General features: G+C 39.8%; 1 protein-coding gene and 2 non-coding genes across 4 annotated transcripts in view; all 3 read right to left on the bottom strand.

The window, feature by feature from the left end:
• EIF3A (eukaryotic translation initiation factor 3 subunit A) overlaps positions 1 to 25,406 on the bottom strand; it is a 46,526-nt gene that overhangs the window by 5,135 nt on the left and 15,985 nt on the right. Inside the window, exons 6-20 of one of the 2 annotated variants that reach the window (XM_074959254.1) lie at positions 24,190 to 24,398; positions 22,864 to 23,035; positions 21,301 to 21,405; positions 20,413 to 20,511; positions 19,490 to 19,606; positions 16,812 to 16,997; positions 13,139 to 13,486; positions 12,235 to 12,339; positions 11,721 to 11,834; positions 11,261 to 11,383; positions 9,064 to 9,217; positions 7,774 to 7,958; positions 5,845 to 5,933; positions 327 to 943; positions 105 to 296 (exon numbers count right to left, since the gene is read on the bottom strand). In XM_074959254.1, coding sequence (XP_074815355.1) covers positions 105 to 296; positions 327 to 943; positions 5,845 to 5,933; positions 7,774 to 7,958; positions 9,064 to 9,217; positions 11,261 to 11,383; positions 11,721 to 11,834; positions 12,235 to 12,339; positions 13,139 to 13,486; positions 16,812 to 16,997; positions 19,490 to 19,606; positions 20,413 to 20,511; positions 21,301 to 21,405; positions 22,864 to 23,035; positions 24,190 to 24,398 — 2,815 coding nt within the window. Of the gene's footprint in view, positions 1 to 104; positions 944 to 5,844; positions 5,934 to 7,773; positions 7,959 to 9,063; positions 9,218 to 11,260; positions 11,384 to 11,720; positions 11,835 to 12,234; positions 12,340 to 13,138; positions 13,487 to 16,811; positions 16,998 to 19,489; positions 19,607 to 20,412; positions 20,512 to 21,300; positions 21,406 to 22,863; positions 23,036 to 24,189; positions 24,399 to 25,406 lie in introns of both variants that reach the window. The other variant, XM_074959253.1, reaches the window with a different exon arrangement.
• On the bottom strand, positions 16,560 to 16,691 carry LOC141991780 (small nucleolar RNA SNORA19). Its single transcript, XR_012640467.1, has one exon. It is a non-coding gene; the product is annotated as a small nucleolar RNA SNORA19 (small nucleolar RNA).
• LOC141991781 (small nucleolar RNA SNORA19) lies at positions 19,830 to 19,960 on the bottom strand. Its single transcript, XR_012640468.1, has one exon. It is a non-coding gene; the product is annotated as a small nucleolar RNA SNORA19 (small nucleolar RNA).

Below are 25,406 nucleotides of genomic sequence, written 5' to 3'. Positions count from 1 at the left end.
TCTGATACTAAATATACATCTTACTAAACTCAGCAAATTTCATTTTTGGAAGAGGGATAGAATTATGAAAAAATCCATATAGTTTAATTACAAAATTATGTTACCTGGTTTACCAAATGGTCTCCAAGGACCAGGTCTTGAATCATCCCCACGCCTGGGCCCTCTGTCATCATCCCCACCACGCCATGGACCCCTGTCATCATCACGTCTTGAGAGTCGATCCTCATCTGCACTACGCCAGGGGCCTCTGTCCTCATCTCGTCTGGAAATTCTGTCGTCATCCAGGCCCCGCCTAGGTCCCCTGTCGTCATCCAGGCCCCGCCTAGGTCCCCTGTCGTCATCTGCAATGCGCCAACTCCCCCTGTCGTCATCCAGGCCCCGCCTGGGTCCCCTGTCCTCATCCAGCCCGCGCCTGGGCCCCCTGTTGTCATCTGCAGTGCGCCAACTTCCCCTGTCCTCATCCAGCCCGCGCCTGGGCCCCCTGTCCTCATCCAGCCCGCGCCTGGGCCCCCTGTCCTCATCCAGCCCGCGCCTGGGCCCCCTGTCCTCATCTGCAGTGCGCCAACTCCCCCTGTCCTCATCCAGCCCGCGCCTGGGCCCCCTGTCCTCATCCAGCCCGCGCCTGGGCCCCCTGTCCGCATCTGCAGTGCGCCAACTCCCTCTGTCCTGATCCACACCCTGCCTGGGTTCCCTGTCCTCCTCCTGCCTGGGTTCCCCGTCCTCGTCCACACCCCGTCTGGGTTCCCCGTTCATGCCCCGCCTGGGTTCCCCGTCCTCGTCCCGCCTAGGTTCCCCGTCCTTGTCCACATCCCGCTTGGGGGCTCTGTCTTCATTTGCTTCCCGGGAAGAAGGCTCTTTCTCTTCAGCACCACCACGTCTAAGTAGATCATCTCCTCTTCGGAAAGGTCTTTCATCATCACGCCCTTCTCCACGGCGCCATTCCCTATTCAACCACATGACAAGAGTGAAAAGTGAAGAAAGGTTTATGTATTAGAGCAGTGGGTCCACCTGTGGCCTTTGAAGATGCACGTTACGAAGAAAGCATGCAACTGATTGCAAGTTGAAAATACGTTCCCCAACCAGTCCCCTTGCTATTTCTAACGGGAAGTGTCTGAATCAGCCTCATCACTGTCATAAGGAGGTAGGAGGTATCACTTCCCCTGTTGCCCCAGGAAATGCTCTGAGTAGCTTCCAGGCTTCAGCTGCTCCCCTGCTGAACTGCAAACGGAATAAGTCTGGCTGCTTCACTGCCTCTTCCCTGCTGATTTGTGGGAATCCAAGAAGAGCAGGAAAGGAATCTGAGGGGCTCTGCCAGAGTCTAAGACAAACATCCCAAATCTGTGGGGCACACCCCCCTAGGGGAGTGCCAAAGAATGTTGGGGGGGGGAGGGGCAGCTCCCTTACCCCATGCCGCATCCCCCGCCCCAATCCCAGAGCCGTGGCCCCGCTCCAGGCCCCAGCTCTGGGGTGGGGGCACGAGGTAAAAAGTTTGGGGACCACTAGTTTAAGGGAATGACTGTTAAAGGATGGCTCCCATCTCTTCCTCCCTGCCTCACAGTGCAGTCCAGAAGTTGGTAACCAACAATCAGGTACAGGTCCATCGCAGCAGCCTTTGGATGCTTTAACTGTCAACAGTCCCGTAGGAATCATAATCCAACTCGGAATGGTCAGAGGACAATGCGCTCCTGCCTCTCATCCTCCTCACCCTCTGTGCTAGGTGGCTGCAAGTAGGGAGGTACAGGATATTGACAGACAGACTATGCCCTCTGGGGACTCCCCCATTCTGAAGTGAGGCAAAGGGAGTACAGCAATGGCAGAATCTGCCCCATAATACTGATTGTGGATCCCTGATCTTTTCAAATATGTTTCGTCCACAAAAGCTGAGAAGTTTGGATACCGCCTGGATACGAGTGTGAGCTTTCTACCTCATCATTACTCAAGACATATTGTTTATTTTAATGCTTCACCAAGTGCTCTATATACATTTGGCCTGTGTACTACACCTCTTCATTCACAACAGCACTGACTACAGAAAGGATGGCATCTATTTTACATATTTACACAAGTCACAAGCCATGGTTCTGTCAAGAGGTGAAGGTTTCCTCCCCATTTTAGGAAATTAATTACCATAAAACATCTTCACTATTTGTGGGGAATGTGGGACAGTTTATTATGAAGATGGAGGGTGGTGTCTCCTTTTTTAGGAATTACGAATCAAGGTGTTAACCTGGATTTGAATTTCTCATGAATTTGAAAAGAAATGAAACAGTAGAAATGTACATTATTGGACCGCTTAGAGGTAAACTACAAAGATTTAGTTAAAAAAAATTAATGTAGGATTCCAACAAGAAGGGAAGAGTATGTAGCTGTTAATTTGACACAACCCGTACCTCAACAATCTTGACAAATCTGAGCTACAGCTTCCTGTTTCTTCTTCCAGAATGAGGGAGAGTATAATTACCTTTAACTCACAATGAGACAGCAATTCTATTCTAGACTCCTATGTGCACTCAAATTGGAGAATTCTCTTTCAAGCTAAAGTTTTTCCTACTCAGTCTCTGGTGAAAGTCTATGATTCTATGAAAGGTGACTGTTTAGGAACACAAACAAAATTAGCTGTATGGGTGCTCTAAGAAGTGTTTAAATTGACAGAAGTTGTGACATCTATAACCACAGCAAAATAAAGTCTACAACTCAGATTCCTCAAGATCTTAAGAAGGTAATTGTAAAATACTGTGCCAGTTACTTCTGCTAATCTTTGTACCTTCATGATTGTGAAATAATTTTTCAGATGGAAAGAAAAGTCAGGTGATAGGTACTGATTAGGGGAAACTGGGAGCTCATTCAACTCTGAATGTGGCTCTCTACTAAAATTCCCTTTAGAAATTAAATATGTTTATTGAAGTTAGAAAATGAACTGTAATCTCAGTCAAACATACTACCATAGAGGGAATGACATGCACACTTGTGTGAGACTAATATGCAGAATGTTCTATAGGGGGATAATTTTTTGCAACAAAAACGAATGATCAGAAAAGATTATTATTCAGTTCAATACAGAATGGCAGTAGCCACTCCACACTCAAGACTGCAACCCAATTTCCATGATAAGGTTTATGCGGCTTAAAGTATGATGCCTTTGCAATTCAGGTAGAATTTTTCTACCAAGTTCATGCTAATCAAAAGGGGGGAGATCTGGTATTAGGATCTCTTAACTCTTCCCCAATCCTGGTGGATGATAATAGTTTGAGAATTCTTATGCTCACTCATAACTCAAAAAGTACATAAGATACACTCAAAAAAGTACATAAGATACACTCATAACTCAAAAAGTACATAAGATAAGGTCTTTTTTTGCATTATCAGAAGCATGTGAAACAAACTATTTGTGGCTCCTCCGGGGAGCAATATGAGTCATGCAAAAACAATGGATCACCATCACTGATGTTTTTTAAGAACAAGTTAGACAAACATCTATCAAGGATGGTCTAGATATACTTATTCCTGCTTTGGCACAGGGGGAATACACTAGAGGACCTATTGAGGTCCTGTCCAGACCTACATTTCTATGGTATTATTTCAGCTATCACCCCCTCTGATGAATTCCAGGGTCTTCCTCTGGTCCCCCTCAGGAATTAGACGTGCTTGTTGTGAACAATCTCTATGGATTTTTCCCTAAAATGGGTGATGTGGAAACAGACACTCCTATTGAGGATGCATTCTAGTGCAACTGCCATCCTTCTAAGACCAATCTACGTTTTTGATGGACAGGTAATATTTTATATAACGTTTTTAGGGGTGATAAGTTCCTCACTTTGACACACACTGCACAGCCTCTATTCAGGAATAAACTTATTTTCCTTGGCTGTTTTTGGCACATTGCAGATATTATCTGGAAGATTACTAATTTTGTTGCCCGGATTCTAAGAGATTTATGCTTTCTTTTGTTTCTTATGTTCACCATCTTCCTTGTACTGGTGAAGGTTGCCTCTCCATTGACTAGACCACAGGTTCTCAACCTGGGATTTGCAAACACATCCAGCATGTGTTAGGACTACCCTCTCTTTCTTTATGGCTAGGGAGGGGGAATCTGCAATTTTTTCCTGTTGTAACACAGGGTCATGGTCCAGAAAAAGTTGAGGACAACTGGAACAAATTGACAGCTAAGATGACCACCCTGAAGTCCTGGGTAATCAGTGGGAGGCCTGCCTGCACTCTACAAGTAGTTCCACGATTACGGACTCTCATATGGCTCTCGGCATTTGAGTGATTAACGACATGGCGTCAAGTGAAAAGTCTACGTTTGCAAGACAGTCTCTGAATTTCTTTACCTTTACTAGTGTCCATGGGATGATTCCAACATGACACCATTTGTGCAAGGAGCTGTAGGCATAAACTAAATGTGTGTTCCTGCTGCTGCTATGTGTTCTGCCCTCTATATCACTGCCTCTGCCACTTAATTCACAAATAGATTTCTGAACATTTTATTCAGTTGCAGTCAAATCTACATTACCATTACCACACTAGAGTCCAATATAAATTAACACACTCCTTGTACACCCAGACTACCACTAAAACCAATGAGACTTTTGGGTGTACAAAGAATACAGGACCCCTACCCTTCATTTCAAGCTATGTCAAAAAGTATTATGGCTAGATTTGATTTTAGTTACTCTCTTGGGACAAATTAAAAGAACTGATCAAGAGAATGTTCACTACCCTTGCATATTGGCCTGTACTGATTTTGATTCCTCTCTCAACATTTTAACTGCATGGAAGGGAAAGAGAAAAGTTCTAACAGATGCATAGAGCTCCCGAAGACCTATATTTCTCCTTCTATGCAGTCAGTCATTCTCAAAATCCTAAAATATTCAGACCCAGGATAAGCATTTTAGCCAGGGGTTCTCAAACTGGGTGGTCGGGACCCCTCAGGGGGTCGCAAGGTTATTACACAGGGGGTCGTGAGCTGTCAGTCTCCACCCCAAACCCCGCTTTGCCTCCAGCACTTATAATGGTGTTAAAATATAAAAAGTTTGTTTTTAATTTATAAGGGGGGGGGGTCGCACTCAGAGGCTTCCTATGTGAAAGGAGTCACCAGTACAAAAGTTTGAGAACTACTGATTTTAGCAAAAGAACAGCCTCCAAATACTGAGTCCTTAAACTCTCCCTTTTCAGTTCGTTTCCCTTCTCAATTCATGACATTTCTTTAGATCTTAGTTTCAGCTTGCAGCATACATTTTCAGCTTCTGTAAATTATCCTCGAGTCTGAATTTCTTGCAAGGCTTTGGGAATTTGTGTTACACAGTTCTTTGGTATCTTTCTCAATTCCTTAATGGAAAATTCCTAATATGATAGGTCATCACAAAGCCTATAACTAGTCACTCTCTTTCCCTCATTTTGAACTCTGCACCAAATCATTTAAGTAGGGATTACGGTTGATTAGGCTGCAGATTTAGCAAAGGAAAAACCATGTAAGCAGCTGCTGGTTTATGAGATGTTTGGTGGCATCAGCTGGATTTAATGTAAAGGTTTAAATAAACCAGGAAGTTTAATTGTATTCAATGTTCTAGATAAAAGGATGCGTGGATAAAAGTATGATAGAGTCTGGATGGGTGTTTATCTTACCACAAGTCCCCTCTTCCCCATTTGCATTTTTAAATAGCTATACTCCTTCTGTCTTACTTTGGAATACTTACAAAGGAGTTTAAAAAAATCCTTGAGGATAACTTTCAAAGATACAAATGCTGGACATAATAGAGGCAAAGGCTACTCAAACTGACAACAGGGAGAGTGCCCACAAATTGTGGATCCAACAACCAAGATGCTTGATTTCCCTCTACTTACCTCTCTGGTGGTGCTCGTCTCCATTCTGATTCTGGTTCAGCGGTTCGTCTCCAGGTGCTGTCAGAATCTCTATCACCCCAACGAGATTCCTATATTCACCACAGGTAAACAATAGCATCAGCTTTGGGAGCACAAAAATACAGAACTTCTAATATTTGCAATCCATTCACTTAACACCATGCTCTGGCACCAATTAATCTGATGTTCTCTACAATGTAACACTTGAATAACTGTAAATTGGCTGAGCTAAGGAACAGACCTATCAGATAATACAAGTAATATTTCTTTAAAGTTTAAATTCTATATTAATACAACAAAAAGTTTACTAGAGTTAATTAAGTATATGAGCAATGTTGCAGTGTGACTTTAAGCAGCAGCCAGGTTTTATAGCTAAGAAATATATTAGTACTCAATCTACAAAGACATGTTAAAGGAATGTACTACCATAAACAGCAGCAGACATCCAATCACTTCAATCCAACTTCTTAAAAAGTGTTCTTCATTTATTACATGATATGATCCACTATAACCAAGTAAAACCTTATACAATAATGACAAGTTTCAGAGTAGCAGCCGTGTTAGTCTGTATCCGCAAAAAGAAAAGGAGGACTTGTGGCACCTTAGAGACTAACAAATTTGAGCATAAGCTTTCGTGAGCTACAGCTTGAATAAAGACTGGGAGTGGATGGGTCATTACACAAAGTAAAAACTATTTCCTCATGTTTATTCCCCCCGCCCCCGTTCCTCAGACATTCTTGTCAGCTGCTGGAAATGGCCCACCTTGATCATCACTACAAAAGGTCCCCCCCGACCCCCATGCTGGTAATAGCTCACCTTACCTGATCACTCTTGTTACAGTGTGTATGGTAACACCCATTGTTTCATGTTCTCTGTGTATATAAAATCTCCCCACTGCATGCATCCGATGAAGTGAGCTGTAGCTCACGAAAGCTTACCCTCAAATACATTTGTTAGTCTCTAAGGTGCCACAAGTCCTCCTTTTCTTTTTGCTTATACAATAAGTGTTTTCAGGTACTCTGGATACAGAGTACCTTTACACATTTATGTGTCTGTGAAGTCTATCTAGATGTCTACATATCAAGCACAAGCTCAAGATGGATAAAACAGAGCTCCTAATCCTCCCACCTCACCTCCTTTTTCAGTCACTGTGATCACCACCACCATCCTGCCTGTCACTCAGACCTGTAACATGTGTGTCATCTTTGACTTGGATCTCTCTCCAGGTTCCTACATTCAGGCTACGTCTAAATCTTGCAAAGTCTTTCTTATCCATCCACACAGCTAAAACTCTCATCCAACCTCATCTCATATCTCAAATACAACTTCCTTTTCTCTGGCCTTGACAAATGCAGTTGTGCCCCATTCATATCACAGATGCAAAGATCATTCTCCTAGCCCTAGTGCATTATTTCAGTCCTATTTTATATTATATTTTCAAAATAACAACATCTGATTTTTTAAAGATATTTTTTAGTCTTTCACTCTTCTAATCTGATATAGCGAGTAGGTTTATTTTTATGTTTAGACTGGAGTTTCCCTTTAATAGCTATTCTGATTCACAACTTTAGCAAAAGCCATTACAATTTTGTTCCTCATTGGTCCCTCCCAATTCATCTGCGCTTACCACAATTAAATCTATTCTCTATCCGTTTAAACATATTGGTTCAATTTGATGACAACGAATTTTCTGTGGCCAATGAATAAAATCATCAATAGCTGACACCCAAATATTAACTTCTGAACTAGATAAACAACTAAGCACATAGAATTTAACGAAACTTTTCCTTATGGGTTGTACACCTCTACACGGCTTTCATTAGCACACCTAAACTGCATTTTCAAACTCCTGACCAAATATAGAGAGGAAGAAAAACCAGCCCATTACAAAAAACAAACAAATCAGAATACCCTTCTTGAAAGCGAGTCATCAAGACCCCTCCTCTCCTCTTCTCTGCGTCGCTCCCTCTCTTCAATTTCCAGCTCTCTTTGACGTTTTTTCCTCTCTACTTCTTCTAGTTTTCTGACACGCTCCTGGTATTCCCGCTGTTCCTGCTCACGTTTTTCACGCTCAATACGTTCCTTCTCTTCGAGCTCTGCAACAAGAATTTGTATTCTTTTGAAATAAATAAACTAAACTACCAATATAGCAAATCCTCTCAGAGCAGTTTATAACCGGAAGAAAAAAGAGAAAGGGTACACAGTAGTCCTCCTCACACCCACAAACATCTAAGTAACCATTGTAGTATTTGTGAACAGCGGCATTCTTCTTTTGAAAGTAATTAACGTCTAAGTGACAGAAAAAACAAAAAATAATTGATCAACTTGATATCTGGCACAACAGCTGTTGGATATTTAATAAAGAAACCATGCAGATACCTATATATCTCTGCACAGATCCAATTTATTAACACTAAAGGTGTGAAATACTAGTTAACACAGTAACAACCTTGATGTACTTCAAGTATGGGCAAGAAGCTCTTCAAGTATGCGTCAAAAAAAGCAACTAATTATTTCATAAACCAGATACAAAAATCCTGAATGAAGATAAGATTTTAAGATGTTTTATAAAGGATACAGACCTGACACTTCAGGGCTTCAGCCATCCACTAACAGGGGGTTGGGAAAATATTTGCCTTATGGAAAGTTATTTGTCCAATCTAAGGATTTCCAAGCACCATCTTCTGAAGTCTCAGGTACTGGCCACCACAGACAGAAGATACTGGACTACAGAGAAAACTGCAATGATCCGATATGGTAATTCTCGTGTTCTCAGCATGGCAACAATGTTCCCTCTGTTTTTAATCCTCATGTACAAAAAGAAAGACCGCGAGAACTCTAATCTGAAACCTTTGAGTAGAGACTCTCCAACTCCTATTCTTACTCTATCCTCTACCTCAATCATTATTGCCTCTTCATTTTCTCTCTTCAGCCCACACACCTCTGCCCCAAGTGTGTTGTGTGTACACAGAGAGAGACTGCCAGCAGGCTGGGTGGCTGCACAAGCATGAATCTCACAAGATGGACTGTCTGGTTGCAATGAATATAGAACTTTCCTCCGAATGGAAAGGAACAGAAAAACTTCCTACTATCTGATGGAACACAGTGACCTATACTTGACTCAAAGATTTTGGGATGGTTCAAGAAGGAATGAAATACAATATCAATCTGTTTACTCAGTGCATGTCCCTTAATTTTTACCTTTAAGCATTTTTTCTTCTTGCAATCTCTGCTCTTCCTCCTCCTTTTCTCTGTAATAAGAAATACGCCTCTCCTCTTTGCGTTGTCTCTTGCGTTCCTCCAAACGATTATGTCTTTCTTCTGCTAACCTTTCTTCGAACTGTTTGAGTTTTTCCTGAAAAATAGCAAGAGTACAAGTAAAACCTTCAGCACTCAATCCAACAACTGGAGAGTTATTTAGGTCACTGAACAAAGATGCGAAGAACCACAAAATAGTAATGTCAACAAATTTTCCAGTAGTCATCTTCCCATCCACTGGCCATTTTATGGGGTGATGGTTAAACTTTCCTCCTACCAACCCCCTTCTGGGAAGTTAAGAATAAAGGGATGCAATGTCTACCTCTGTGAAATGGAATCAGCATCCACAATGCTAGTGCTTTGTTTCCTCAGAAACCCCAGTAAGATAAACGGATGCCCAATCTCTCAGAAATCACATGTAGTGCCACAAAGAGTCGGACATAGCTACCAGAAAGCTGTTAAAACAGGGGTGGGCAAACTTTTTTGCCCCAAGGGCCACATCTGGGTGGGGAAATTTTATGCAGGGCCGGGGCAGGGGGTTGGAGTGCGGTAGGAAGTACGGGGTGTGCGAGGGGGTGCAGTGTGCAGAAACGGACTCGGAGCAAGGGATTGGGGCAGAGGAGGGGTGCAGACTGTGGGAGGGAGCTCACGGCGGGGGTTGAGGTGCAGGAGGGGTGCGATGGGGGCTCAGAACAGGGAGTTGGGGTGCACAGGAGTGCAGCAGGGGGCTCAGGGCAGGGAGTTGGGGTGCAGGAGGGGTGCGAGGTGCAGGCAGAGAGTTGGGGGGCTGGGGTGCAGGAGGGGTTTGGGCTCCGGCCCGGCACCATTTACCTAAAGTGGCTCCAGGGTGGCAGCAGCACGCACTGGGGCCAGGGCAGGCCAGAACCACATCCCTGCGCGGCTCCTGCGGGAGGGGAGGGGCCACTCCCAGGGCTTCACATGCTGCCCTTGCCATGCCTCCAGGTACACCTCTTCCCCCTCCCCCAAGGACGTGGTGCCGGCCACTTCTGAGAGTGGCACGGAGCCTGCGGCACTACGGGGGGCAATCCCGTGGGCTGCATCCGGCCCGCGGGCCATAGTTTGCCCACCCCTGTGCTAAAACCTCTTCCCTCTTTAATAGTTATAACAACAAGATAATTTAAATTCCTACTTTTGCGGAATATTGAGTTTAACAGTTTCTCATATCCCTAAAAATCTCAGGAAAAAACTCTGTAGCGGTAACCTCTAAAGACAATACATTTTTGACACAATTTTCCCTTCTAAATTCCATATTTATGGGAGGAAAACTGCTAAATCTCTAATACACCACAGAGAAATTCAGTGAAGTTTTCAAAGTGCTAGAACAGGAAACTCAGTCACACAATTTCTATTGTATCTCTTCTCCCCTTTCATTTATCTAATTTAGGTATTACCTGTTCAGGTCACGAACCTAGTCTCACATCTAAAATACCAGAGATACCTCTGTAACATATAAGTGATCTGCTGAATCAACTAACAAGACAGAACTGAACCACAAGAATTTTGTTAATTTAAGTCTGTTCTTTAGATTAGAAACATTTTCAAGATTACTCTAACCAGATGAGCAACTCCAAATTGTGGTCCAGAAGAGCTGACTGGTCACGTGCTGCTGGCTTGCCCTCATTTCCAGACACTAATCTACATTAAAATGCAGCTAAAATACATCGAATGTTTTAATAATACTTTTCCATGTAAGCAACTGTGGTAGATGCCACAGCAATTTTAAAATGACAGTGCCTGGGAAGCGACAGGATCTGCCAGATCATCTTGTGGACATCTCCACCCCATGCACACTTCATTAATGTAACTCTCAATGAAAGAACGATGGCTCTCTTTCGAATTACAAAATTGTTTTGTGGCTCAATGTCACATTGTGGCCATCACCATTTGTCTTTTAAAGGGTCAACTATATAAATTTGAATTCTTCTAGATTGTCAGAAAGGTTTATTCCCCTAGAGTTTCAGAAAAATAGCAGGGCAACATCTTTGTAATTTAAACAGACATTATCTTGTCTAGCTCCATTTGTTAATTCATTTGTATTTTTCAAGTGGAACACTGAACTCACAAATTAAGTCCTGTACGTTATAGAAATGCTTTTCCAACAAGAACACATGATGTTTACCTGATAAACTGACTGTCGTGCTGCCATGAGCCTAGATACAAATAAGTCTTTATCTTCCAACATCCTTGACATCCTGTTCTTATGCTCCAACGCTTTTTCGCGTTCCAGCTGCATTGTGGTGATCTACAAATATGCAAAAGTAAAAATATTAAAAATTTTAGACATTACGTATTTGTCTTTATAACACACAACAAATCCCCTGAGGTTGTTTAACCCTCAGAACCCATAACCAGAGGCAGCTTATCAGACAGCTGCCTCTTTCTCTATCTGGACTGACAAAAGACACTGCTATCCATGAGTGTGAAGAAAATAATGAGAAACTGAAAGAATCCCCTATGAACTAAATCACATCTCCCCTTCTTGGACTGAGCTGGACAAGGGAAAGCATACATATGGCACAGACCTAGTTTTTATATCGAGCACCAAATGATGCTGCTATATGAAATCAAAATATGCTTACCCTTTCTTCTTCTTGCTGTTCCCACAGGTCCATGTCTCGGATTCTTTGTTCCTCATAAGCAGTCTTTATCAGAGGAATTTCTTCCAAGCGCTTTGCTCTTTCAAAATAGTCAATCTAAATATAGAAAACCAAACATATTATACCTATTACTGTATAAAATAAAGACCAAATCTGGTATGCTAAAAAAATATTTCTACTTCACCCAATATATTTGCTACCTCAGCATTCCCAGCATATTCATCCTTGAAACATGCAAAGTTGCACCAGTTTAATCCAAGGTGTGATTTTAAACCAATTTAGTTAAATTGGTGCAGATTTGTGTGTAGAGACTCAAATCAATTAAAACCTGGCTTATATGAATTCAGCTTGCTACCGTATCTCTACAGCAGCAAGGTAAACTGATATTGTTTTAGAATCAATATAAAAGTACATCCACACAGGGGTTCACAATAGTTTAACTAAACCTGTGTAAATTTCTATAGAGCCACGCCCATACTCTTATTGCTTTATATACCTTCTTTTCCTGATTCTTCAGACGTTCTTGGAGTTCCTTCTTTTCTTTCTCCAGCTGTTCAACCTGTTTAGCCATGATGAAGTCAGGGTCCAATTCTTCAAGATCCTACAATCAGATTAAAGTTAATAAACAGCACAGAAAGCAAATAGTTGTTTCCTGGCATGAATGCAGTTTCCTATGTTTACTTTAACTTTTTTGCAATTTCTGATTTAAACTTTCAAACTAGTTGACTTTCTGAACATTTTTAGGCTCCTGTTAATGTCTGTTGTGTAACCTGCATTCTACTCTGAAGACATCTCATGGATTTTTATCTGAATTCTAACTAAGATATAGTCCAGTTGTCACTGGTACAATTTGGATGTCTACTTCATGTTTTATTACTAGGTAGGTATCTAGATCAGTGGTCGCCAAATTTTTTTGGATCGCGCACCCCCAGGGCCAGCTCTAGGGAAGCAAAAAAAAAAAAAAAAAAAGAGCTGCCACCAGCGTGCCCCTGAAGACAGAGCGGGGAGAGCCAAGCTGCCGCCCGTGTGCCGCCGAAGAATCAAAGGTCCAGGAGCGCTGCTGCCACCGTGCTGGCGGTGCTCCTTCGGCGGCACTCCTCCTGCCGCGCACCCCCAGGGATGGTCTGGTGCACGCACCCCACGTTGGAGACCACTGATCGAGATGATAGAAATCTTCAGTCCCCTCTCAAATGGCTGGACTTTTTTCCTACATGTAAATAGCTCCTATCCCAATGATTGAACAAATCAAATATTTAAATTGCCCAAACTGGTAGTCTCATAGTTTTAGGAATGTCTTACTGACATAAAAACAAAACAAGTGGAGAATATGAAATTTAGGCAGCTGAGTAACAGTACAGGAATCTAGAATAAATTCAATATTCCAGCAATAAGTTGCTTACCTCAATATCAATATCTTTGAATGCCTTGGCTCCCAGTTCAGTCTTCTTAATCTGCTCCAAACGTTCACGAACAGTTTTTTTTTTGATTTGCTCATGTTCTTGCAGAATACGCTCCTTCTCTCTCTCTTTTGCCTCCTGGCGCAGTCTCTCTTCTTCAGCTTTACGAACTTTTTGAAGTTCAGCTTCACGCTGTTCCAACTCTTCTTTCTCACGCTGAATGTTTAGACTTTCAAGACGCTCCTTTCTCTCCTCTATTGTTTGACGACGAGCAAGGATACGCTGATGCTCTTTCCTTGAATTTTTTAAGTAAGCAGTGACAGCCAACTGATGTTGTTCTTCCTTCTCTTGCTGAATGCAAATAAAGAACAGGACAGCAAATTGATTGGCATCCCTTTAAAATTTCCAAGTCATGGGAAAGTGAAACATTATAAAACAGACAACTCAAAATCATCTTATTTCCTACATTTGGGAACTGCATGAAAAACTTTACTGAAACTGAAAGCATGGTTCCCAATCGTATAAACACATACAAGTAGTAGTCTCAAAGCGATTACTCACATGCACAAAAGCTAAACATGTTAAGCATTCCATAGTATCAGATCAACACTTTATGAAGTGTGTCCTAGGTGTGAAATTTTTGAACTTCCTTAAAAATATTTTACATACGCTTGTAACAACAACAGTTATGATTCTACAACTGAGAGATGAAAAAAGAACACTCTTTTCAGTTTGTTTTTATGTACTAAATAGCACTTTATATATAGCCAGTTTCACTTGTACAATCATTTAATCGTTTTTCCATATTTCTATGGATCTTCTATACAGCAACAGGGGAGAGAAAGTTATAAGATCACAAAAATTGACAGGATGACTCAGAAGCAAGCACAGTATCTGAGACTATTTTAAATTCATTTATAAAAAATAACTAGGGTTCACATTGATTGTGTCCTTTTAAGTATCTTCTGCCACTTTTTCTTTACTCACCATCCGTTCCCCATCACACCTTAGCTAATCAGCCACTGCAAAGCTTTACAAAGAGATCAAAGAGAAGCAGCACGTACATTTATTTGAAAACAAGGAGGAGTCCGGTAGCACCTTAAGGACTAACAGATTTCTCTGAAGGCACTTATATGTGCTGCTAAAGGGGGAGAAGGCAACAGGAGTAAGTGGAAGAAAGTGGGAAGGGAGGAAAGGCTTAAGGAGAATTTTAAAAATGTCACCCATATGCACAGCAGTGAATTTGACACAGTTACAGAGTGTGTTGATATAGTAGCGAAGTTCTGGAGGTAACATTAAAAAAAAAAGTCTACTTGGTTTACAGCTTCCCAAGTTTGCAACTGTAACCACAAAGGGGGCTTGATTTTAAAATCAGAACTCTGCGTTTCTCAATTTCTGCAGGTACAATAGCAGGCATTTACATGTCTAGTTAGCTAACTGCACCCGCAAGTCAAGCAAAAGTCTAAACTGTGGGCCAGATTAGGCCCGTCCATAATAACTGGTCCACAGCCTGTTGTCCAACATCATAACAAAACTATATTACTTGGAAAACATTATTTAAAGGATTATAAAGAAATGGTTTAAGTACAACATTTCAGGATTTGTTCAGCCAACTGGGTAACTTGCATTACACAATATGCACTCATAAGACTGTTGAGCATATACCCTGGAATACTGTGTTATTGCTTACATTATACTTATATAGATGGAAATTCTTGATAAATCATGGTTGAAATATTAAGACTACTCTACAAAAGGGAGTAATACTGTAACTTGTACACATTGTTAAAGGACTTCTGTCCCTATGGAGAAAACATTTATTATTTGATAAAGATTGGCAACCTTTTGAGACTGCTAAAAATAAAAGTACACATTAAACACTATTATAATTGAAAAGTTATTTTAAACTTCCACTACATAAACATGGGTCTAGCTAGTGGGTCATAATACTTGGGTCTCTTTAAAAATACTGACTGTGTAATGTGCCTATATCTGGGTCAAACACGGTGAATAATTATATATAAAAATATACATAAGCATGGCCTCAAAGTATTGTGTACAACCATAATATCTACTAGACACTGTTATATGTTGATCAAGTTGTCTCTAACAAAGAACAGCACTCCAACATGGAATCCCCTTCACTGAAGGTTTTTAAGAACAGGCTGGACAAATACCTTTCGGGGCTAGTCTAGGTATACTTGGTCCTGCCTCAGTTCAGAGGGCTGGACTATATGACCTCTTGAGGTCCCTTCCATCCCTATATTTTTATGATTTTAAATATCCACTCTCAAAATGCATCTGCAAAACAAAAAAAAGTTTTCCCTTTTTGTTCCTTTATGATAGGTAAAGATTAACTCAAAGATCTCGCTCCATCAAAAAAAAGTATTTGAGAGATCAGGCTCTGAAACACCACTTTTTCCTGGAGAACCTGAAGAGTGACATCACAGATGGAGGTTGAAATCCAACATGCAACTATCAGCCCCAACTGAGGGGGAGTTGGTTCCAAAGCAGGGAAACTTTTATGTCAGGTTTCTAGCTTCAGCTATGAGGTGACATTCCAGGTCCTTTACACTGACAAAGTCCTCCAGGAAGAGGAGATAAATCAGATCCTATATCTTTAATTATATGCCAAAAAAAAAGTAAAAGAATGTTAAGGTTGTAAAATCAAGCACTCAGAAGCAAGTATATGCCACAGAATAAAGGCTGCCCAGACAATCTTAATTCTACCCTCTCATATGTATACATGGTGATACAGTCTTTAATTACATGGCCACATACTAACTGGTTGGATGCATCATGGAATTTTTGGCTTCCCTCAGAAGCATCAATAACTTACTACTGCCAAATGAAGACATTACCAAACGGACCAATAACATAATTCAATCTGACAAACTATCTATTCCTTAAATTCTAAAATTTAAGAAATATAAAGTTGACAAAATATCACTTTATTAGCTTATATTTTTACTTAATTCAAAAGTATACAAATACAGCTCATCATTACAACTTGAGGGTATTAAAAACAACAATAGGCACAATGCTCTAGAACAGTAATAATATCAATAAAAAAGAGAAAGATGGAGCAAAGTATTACTGTAAAAAAAAAAAAAATGCAACGACCAAGCTTTGGGCCACTCAAACCCTAGAGGTGCCCATTAATTTATTTAACTATCTATAGACAGTCAAATGGTTTTCCTGTGCCACAGAAAAGTAAATCAAACAAACTATTAATATTTACAAAGACACCAACAGCTTCAAAACAAGTGTATCTGACTAATCCAAAAAAGCTAGTGGAATTAGAAGGGTGGGGTTCATGTAACTGAGAGGACAAAAGGATGCTAAGACACATTTAGCCATCTGCCACTAATAATCATTTTACTACTACATTAAATTTGTACACACTGACCTTCCTGATCAGTTGTTTTGTCTGAAGGGGACTGGCAACAGTAACTACATATAGTCATGCTGCTAATTAACCTTCACCTGTTTGTTTAGCACATCAGAAATAACACTGCTCAGCAATGCAATGAGAGCAGGTCAATGAAATGTGCATTTGACTAGGCAAGAAAAAGTTGAACAGAAGAAATTCAAGAGACAGACAATTCCCTTCACGGAACGTTGAGATTTTTTTTTTTTCTCCCAACAAAAATTTCAAAAACTTAAAAATACTTACCACTATGTTTGGTGGTTTAATCACTTCAAGAGCCTTAGCGAGAGCAGAGGACATAGCAGTCAGCTGATTTCTAATTTGCTCAGAAGGCATACTTTGCAGCTGAGGGCCAAGCGGTGCATCTTCCCGAGTTGAATAATTTAAATCTGATCCGAAGCTCAGCGTTCGAGAAGTATGATCAAGGCGAACCTTTACAAAATACATTGAAAAAAGATTCAGAAGATCAGAATTAGGGCACCACTGAATACTTAAAATGAGACATCAATTTGAAATATAGTCAGTTTCAAAAAGTGAGTTAAAAGTAGTGACCAGTATCTGAAGCCAGCTTCCTCATTGTGGTTTTAAAAAAATCTTTTTTTTTCTTTTTTAATTATTACATTTAAATAAAAGAAAAGGAGAACTTGTGGCACCTTAGAGACTAACCAATTTATTTGAACATAAGCTTTCGTGAGCTACAGCTCACTTCATCGGATGCATACTGTGGAAACTGCACAAGACATTATATACACAGAGACCATGATACAATACCTCCTCCCATCCCACTCTCCTGCTGGTAATAGCTTATCCAAAGTGACCACTCTCTTTACAATGTGTATGATAATCAAGGTGGGCCATTTCCAGCACAAATCCAGGTTCTCACACCCCCCCACCCCCATACACACACAAACTCACTCTCCTGCTGGTAATAGCTCATCCAAACTGACCACTCTCCTTACAATGTGTATGATAATCAAATGGCCCACCTTGATCATCATACACATTGTAAGGAGAGTGGTCAGTTTGGATGAGCTATTACCAGCAGGAGAGCGAGTTTGTGTGTGTGTGTGGGGGGGGAGGGTGAGAAAACCTGGATTTGTGCTGGAAATGGCCCAACTTGATTATCATACACATTGTAAGGAGAGTGATCACTTTAGATAAGCTATTACCAGCGGGAGAGTGGGATGGGAGGAGGTATTGTTTCATGGTCTCTGTGTATATAATGTCTTCTGCAGTTTCCACAGTATGCATCCGATGAAGTGAGCTGTAGCTCACAAAAGCTTATGCTCAAATAAATTGGTTAGTCTCTAAGGTGCCACAAGTACTCCTTTTCTTTTTGCGAATACAGACTAACACGGCTGTTACTCTGAAACCTACATTTAAATAATGTCTCTCTCTTCATTGTTGTGCCAGTGACCCATAGCTGGGCAAATGACAATACACAGGAAACCGTAAAATTGACTACACACAAAGTACTATCAAATATACAAAAACTGAAAAAATAATTATTTCTTTCAGCTATAGTAACTTAGGTGGTACTCGTAACAGGTAAATACAATTCTACTGCCATAAATAGCCACACAAAGATGCACCAATTTAACTGGTCATGTGATTTTAAACTTATTGAGTTACTGTGGTGCAAATGCATGTGATCCTTCTTAAACAGGTTTAAATTTGGCTTAGATTTACAGATGCAAGGTGAAACAATGCAATCAATTTTAAAACAGAAGTTTGTCCACAAAGGCGTTTGCACAAGTTTAACTAAATTTGTTTTAAATCAAGTTAAAAAATGGTGCAACTTCAGCATGCAGACAAGCTCTAAGCGTAAGTTACTTTTTAAAAAAACAACTGCCCTAGACATTAGAAATGATGTTTGAAGAATTAAGGAACAAAACTGTTGCTACATCTGGCCTATATTCAACAGAACAAAATGGCTTGTAAAAAAGCTCACCCCCGTAAAAAAGGGACTCTACAAAGTCTGAATAAAGATAAGTACAGAAGCATGGCTATAAGCCAGAGTCATTCAATGATTCAATATAAGGAACACTGCATGAGGTGAAAACCAACTACATGAATAGTTCTTGCTACTGCCCCTTCATTACAGACAGATAACTTGCCCTACTTCACTGCACTTAAACTTGTCAGTAGACACCTAGAGTGAAAGCCTGATCCCAATGTAGCCACTAGAAGCTTTGCCAGTGACTTCAATGAGGCCTTCAATTGCAAGTGTTTTATTTTAGGTACTAACTAGACTCAATGTCTTCCCTAAATCAAATGAACAGATGTGAAGTGCTCTGAAATAAGAACAGGTTTGTTTCTTCATGATCATATGCAAAAATATGGTAGTGCAGGCTACAGCTCAGGTTAATGTTTATTAATAAGTATATACTTGACTTCCACTGCCAATACATCTGTTATCTACAGCAGAAGTTAAAATGTCTCAAGCTATTTGCTGCTTTATATCATACCTACAGGTGGACAAAGTGTGTACCAAGTATAGCTTTTTGGAAGTGGTCCTAAGTGATTACTTTGGAGCGTTACCAAAGTTTTCAATACTTTTTGTTAAGACTTTTGGTGAAGGACTTTCTGTATTAGACAACCTGTTTTTGCTGATCCCTTGGACAGCCACTTAAACAAGTTTCGCTGAAATTTATTTATTGTATTTACATACTGAATTCCTCTTCACTACTGCAAGTGGGCTACACAATTTAAGAACATAAAAACAGCAACAAATTAACATATCAAAAAGAGATCACATCCTCAATTTGCTCCTTCCCTGTTCATCAGCATCAACTCTCTATTATCTGCGTTGAGTGTCAACCTGCTACTTTTTACCTGACCCCTGAGCTTGGCCAGATATCAGGAAGCTATAAATACACACACACACACACACACTTTTACAGTAGTCTTTTTATGGCACTTACTTGCAAGTCACAATGTCTGGCTGCATCGACAATAGCACGCTCTAATTGGAAAGCATCAACAAAAGGAACCAAGGTAGTTAAACGAGAAAAGTCGATGGTCTGATAAATCTGCGCCACCTGCACAATATATGAATATTCAGTTTTCGTCCCATTAAAAATCAGGTTAACAGAAGCTAAAACTATCGCACATGCTGTAAAGTTAGCCTGATTAATTGACAGTTGGGCAACAGGTTAACGAAGATGTGTTTAATTATTATTCATATTTTACCAACACTTCAACATTTTCTTCCAACATTTTATTTAATCTTAATCTAGGATCAGTGACTTTCCTGACTACGTTCTTTGTCTGAAGGAGACTGGCAGCAGTAACTATATACAGCAACGCTGCTAATTAACCTTCAGCTGTTGTCTGGCACATCAGAAATAACACTGCTCACCACTGAAATGGGTTCAGGTCAATGAAATGTGCATTTGACAAAATAAGCTTTTTTCAAATTAACTACAAGGAAACAAAGGATTGAACAGATATAAGGCAAGACTGAAAACCTAAACAAAGGAACAAATAAGTCTAGATAAAATCCTACACCAGTGTATACAGCTATTATTTAAAATAGTTAGCAGCTAGAGTTGTGTTTAACAAAGCAGTATAAGACAGGAAGGATGGGTTATATGGATGGGGAAAAAAAGACTGTCTCAAAGTCATAGTAAGAGCATTACATTCAATGGCAAATTTTTACTTAGGCCATGAAATAAAATGTTACGTTTTGGGCTTCAGAATCTTCCAAAACATTCTCAAACTCAGTCATCTCTGTGCACATTCAATTACTTTATATATATAAATTACTTTATAAATAATAATAAATAATTACTTATATATATATATATATATATATATATATATATAATTATATATAAAATCATACCTGCTGCAGAAGACGAAGGATGGTGTTGTTTTGCAGATGTGGGACATACAGCTGCAATTCAGGTTCCTTTTCAACTTGATCTCTCACCCAGTTTAGAACCTGTCACAATGACCAGAAAGTTACAATATCTATTTCATCTGAGAGCCCCAAAATACTCTTCAAATTTCACGTTAAACTCACTCTCCAAAATAACGCCACTTTAGAATTCATGAAGCAAAGCATTGCCTAATTATAAATTTATTACTGATGCAAATCTTTTGATAAACACACTACTGTTTTTTTACACAATGGAGATCTAGATTTTGTTGGAATGTGACTGACAGCACTGGCCATATTAACCACATTGTGAATTTACCTTCACTGTTTAGTACATTAAATATTCCTGTTCTTACAGGCACAAAGGCAATATAATGTGCTTCACCATTTGTGGAATTTAGAAAAATTCAGTGGACCAAATTTACAGTGCTTACTTTACTCTCACTGTGGCTTAAAAGTACATGCAGATGGCTTTTGCAGTTTTTCCCTATCCCATACAACCATTTCAGTAGCTTTCCAGAAGAGGGTGAGACTAAGACTGTGTCAACCACCACTCCAATATCACCTTCACCAGTCTAGAGAACAAGAATTTCAAGGTTGCTCCCAAAACTATCTCCTTGTATGAGCACTTTAAGTGGTGCCAACGGATATGGCAGGTCGAAAATGCTTTTGAAAACAATGTTATATGCTATTTATATAGCAACGTACACAGCAGTGTATAATGTAAACACAACAATAATGAAAATGGGCCAAATGAAGTCCCTGACCCAAAAAACTGACAATCCAACCTCACTAACTGCTAATATCATCTGCCCAGACTCATGTGTCTCTATATACTCCTACAGGACTTACCTTGGTTACACGATCACATAGCTTTAGTGGGTGGAAATCTACTTCAAGCCAATTGTAAAGTTCCTTTACCTCCGGAACAACATGCTGCACTACATTAAACCTCACCTAGAGTCAACATAATGGAAGAAAAAAATACTTGCTTAAGATAACAATAATTACACTCTACAACTTTGTAACTAAGAAATTAAACAAAGCCAATGAAATGCTTAATTCATTATGCTTTAATTAAAACCATTTTGATTAATCAAAAATATGATAATTTATTTAAATTAGAGCACAGAATTTATGGAATGTCGTTTTCAGTTGCAAATGTCAGAACAGAGAAAAACAAAAAAATCTAGTCTATGAAAAGTATTTTGATTGGGTTAGAGTGCACGGCATGTTAGGCACTTCCCAGACACAAATGAAAACAGTCCCTGCATGAGTATATTCATGAGTGGATCTGAACTACAGATGCACATATTACAGCCCATTGGTAAATTCCCAAAGTTCTAAAATTAAAAGTGGCAAAAAAAACTGCTAGACACAAACAAAAATGCTTAAATTGCGAGAGGTAATAAGAAGTAATACTTTTTAATGCATGTAACTGATTTCAAGGAAAGCTATTTTTTTCATGAAGACTTGGAAGGTATCACCAGAAGACAATTTATATCTCACTAACCTTCTCTCAAATCAAACAAGGGCAAGTTTTCCTAATTGCCTAGGTCAGGGATGGGCAAAATTTTTGGCCTGAGGACCACATCTGGGTATGGAAATTGTATGGCGGGCCATGAATGCTCATAAAATTGGGGGTTGGGGAGAGGGTGCGGGCTCTGGGGTGATGCTGCGAGCTGCGGGGGAGGCACCTGGGGCGGGAGCAGCATGCAGAGCCCCCTGGATGCCCCTACGCGTAAGAGCAGGAGGCAGGCATGCTGCTGCTCCCTGGCGGGAGCACTCAAACACTGGATTAAAACGTCAAGAGGGCCGGATGCGGCCCCCGAGCCGTAGTTTGCCCACCCCTGGCCTAGGTCCTTGTAAACCTTCATTCAGCTTAATGTACTAATCTTACCTTGATACACATTGAAAATATAATATTAAAACATCTAATCTAATTAAATTATCCTCCAATTTCAATATGGTAAATCAAAAGGAAAAAAAATGAAAGTTCCTGGTCTCCACCCCCTCCAAAGCCATTGCAGGATCATTCACAGCAGGCTTCTGGTTTGCTTTTGTCACAAAATGGATAATATTTATCACTATATTGGAACATTACTTTTCACTGGATACAAAGACACAGAGTTAGGATTTTAGTCTATCCAAGTTGTTTTTCAAATGGAGAAAGAAATACAGACCAAGGAGAGGGACTACTTTAGCCTGACTTTCTAGCACATCAGAAGAAAGTGTATTACTGCACAGTTAAATTATAAACATCTTCACAGTTGATCATGTTGAATTCTTTTACTTTAATGGACTTTTTAAATTTACTGGAATATTTTGAATTGCAGCACCATATCTAACTATAACAGCTTTTGAGTGAAACTACAGATTAAATATAAAACCTTTCACTCAAACACAATTATTTACCATGTCATTAATAAGACTGATACGTGTAGGTGGGGCCTGGAGGCCCAGCAGCGTGGCCAGACGTCGCTGCTTTTCAACGATGATACCATCCATATCTAGAAGACGAGCAATATCAGTTCGCTCAGGAGTTATAGGAATTGACAGAGTAGCCAAAAGGACTCGGGTTGACATCCTGTTGTTAAAGTACAATCACAAAAGATGAATTATAAAATAGAAATCTTTGTGTGTGTGTTTTGTTGGGTTTTTTTGCACACATTTCAGTTGTAAAACAGAAGCATCCAATCAGTGTAAAAGCTAAGGGGTGAATGATTTATTCTTTCAATAACTACGCCATATCAAAATGCAAGCAACACCAGAAAACAAGATATCTTAGTATTTCAGTGTTCAGATTAATTCTGAGTGCTTCTTAATTTCTAGAGGGGATAACTTAGTTGATATCAGCCCTTTATTACTCAGTTTCCTTTAAAAAAAAATCCTCTTCTCCAAATAAAATAAAATAGAATAAAAAAAATTAAAGAATATCCAGTAAAGGGCTGGTAGCCAGAGCCATCTTAGTCCTGCTTCCAGACAATCACAAAACCCCCAAGCTATGGAATAGCTACTGACAGCTCCATAAGATTGATTAATTTGATGCGATAATTTAAAAAAAATTCAAAATAAGTCTAACTTGAATATGTTACTGTAGACGGTGATATTAAATAAAATTTGAAATATGTGCTAAATTCCCAGATAAGTACATTTAAGTGGAACGTAAACATCTTCCTTAAATTGTACCTTCCCACCATTTTTGAATTGACAAGGGTTTATAGGTGAACGTTGCAGGTTTACAAACTCCAGAGATCAGCCATGGATAGCTAACTGCTGCTCACTGAATGCACCAGCATGCCTCAAAAGCCTTTTCAAGGTCACACTCAGCACCAAGGTGAATGGATTCTATTGTATGCCTTAATAATGTACATTTACATAGTATCTTTCATTCAAAACTTTACTAACAATAATTAAGTCACGTGAAGTAAGTATTTCACCATTTCACAAACGGAGGCAAGACAGAGGTTTGGTGACTTGCTCAGGGTCTCAGTCTGTGGCTAATATGGTAATAACACACAGGAGGTCCCAATGCTCACCTTCATTACAAGATTTGTTGAATGTCCTTCTTGCCCTTATTATTGGGACATTCTTTACTTATCCCTTTAAGCAAAGCTGTTCAGTATCTGATGCCACCCTCTCAAATACACATTCCATCTGCTTCTTATTACAGGCTAAATTGAATTAATTTGTACATAAGTGATTAAAACCAGAAGCTAAGTGAAAAGCATCTCTCCCCACCTCTGCATCTCCTCTTGTGTGAGATTCTTTCGCATTTCTCTTGACAGGTGGTACAGTCGGTGAAGTGTGGATGCATGGAAAAGAGCATTTCCTGATTTCCAGAAGACAGTGGAAACTTTGTGATAGTAATTTGCCATCAGCTGGGGTTTGGGTGGTTTCTTAGACAAGGAGAATAGCCCATGAATATCCTCCACTGCTTTGAAAGCTTCCTAAAATAATGAACAAAAGAATTACTTTCAGTATATTACTTGCAAGAAAATTAGAAAACTAAAAGCTAAAGCTTTTAGAAGCATGTTTAATATACAAAGCTTTATCATTTGAATATATATCTTTAGCTGTAATTTTCAACTTGATCAGTTACCCAGAAATAAATACATTCCTTTCTAACAAAGAAATGATTTACATATATTGCAAATACTTTAAAGCTATTTGCCAGAGCTGGGCAGCAAAGGGAATTCTGTTTCATGGAAAATTTTGGTTTCATTCCAATTTGGCACAAAGCGAGAAGATTTCCAAATTCTCTATAAAAGGGAATAAACACCAGATCTGGAGCAGTCTGCCTGGTGGGCTGCTTTGGAGCCACAGACTCTGGAAGCCCAAGGCTACAAAAGATCAGCGAGCCTGGACTCCCAGCGAGGCTCTCAGCTCTCTCTGTCAGCCCACCAGGTAGGATACAAAGGAGCCAGGTGGATGAGCTGAGAAGAAATCAAGCACACAAGGCTGTCAGAAGTCTGCCTGGTTTCCATCAGAACTTCATCAAAATTGAAAGATCTTGGCAAAACATTTTGATTTTGACAAACTGGCAAATTCCAATGATAAAATGTCTCAGAATTTTTTTAACGAGCTCTATTTGCCCTTCTCTCCATCTCCCATCTAATCAATAGTGACCAGAACGGCCTTAGATTTATTATATTAGAAGCATGACAAATCTACACCTGATAAAGGAACATAATGGAAATCATATTTTTCAGATTAATGTAAAACAAATTAACAGAACTTGCATTAATAACTGTAATTTTGACTTTGGTATTTCTCTAAAGGAAAAAGACTGAGCAGAAATAACAAAATAAATTAGTATCTAAATCATGGATGGTCGCATTCCACAATTTTGCGACCTTGAAAATAGTTAGAGAATGGGGACCCCCATCACAGATTTACGTCCCTGCTGACTGCCTCCAGAAAACCTGATCTCCCTCTTGAGAAAGCAAATTTTCAGA

This window comes from Natator depressus, chromosome 7, assembly GCF_965152275.1.
Source record: "Natator depressus isolate rNatDep1 chromosome 7, rNatDep2.hap1, whole genome shotgun sequence".
In the NCBI taxonomy this organism is placed as follows: Eukaryota; Metazoa; Chordata; order Testudines; family Cheloniidae; genus Natator; species Natator depressus.
Note: the sequence above shows the minus strand (reverse complement) of the source record. Positions and strands in the feature narration are given on the sequence as shown.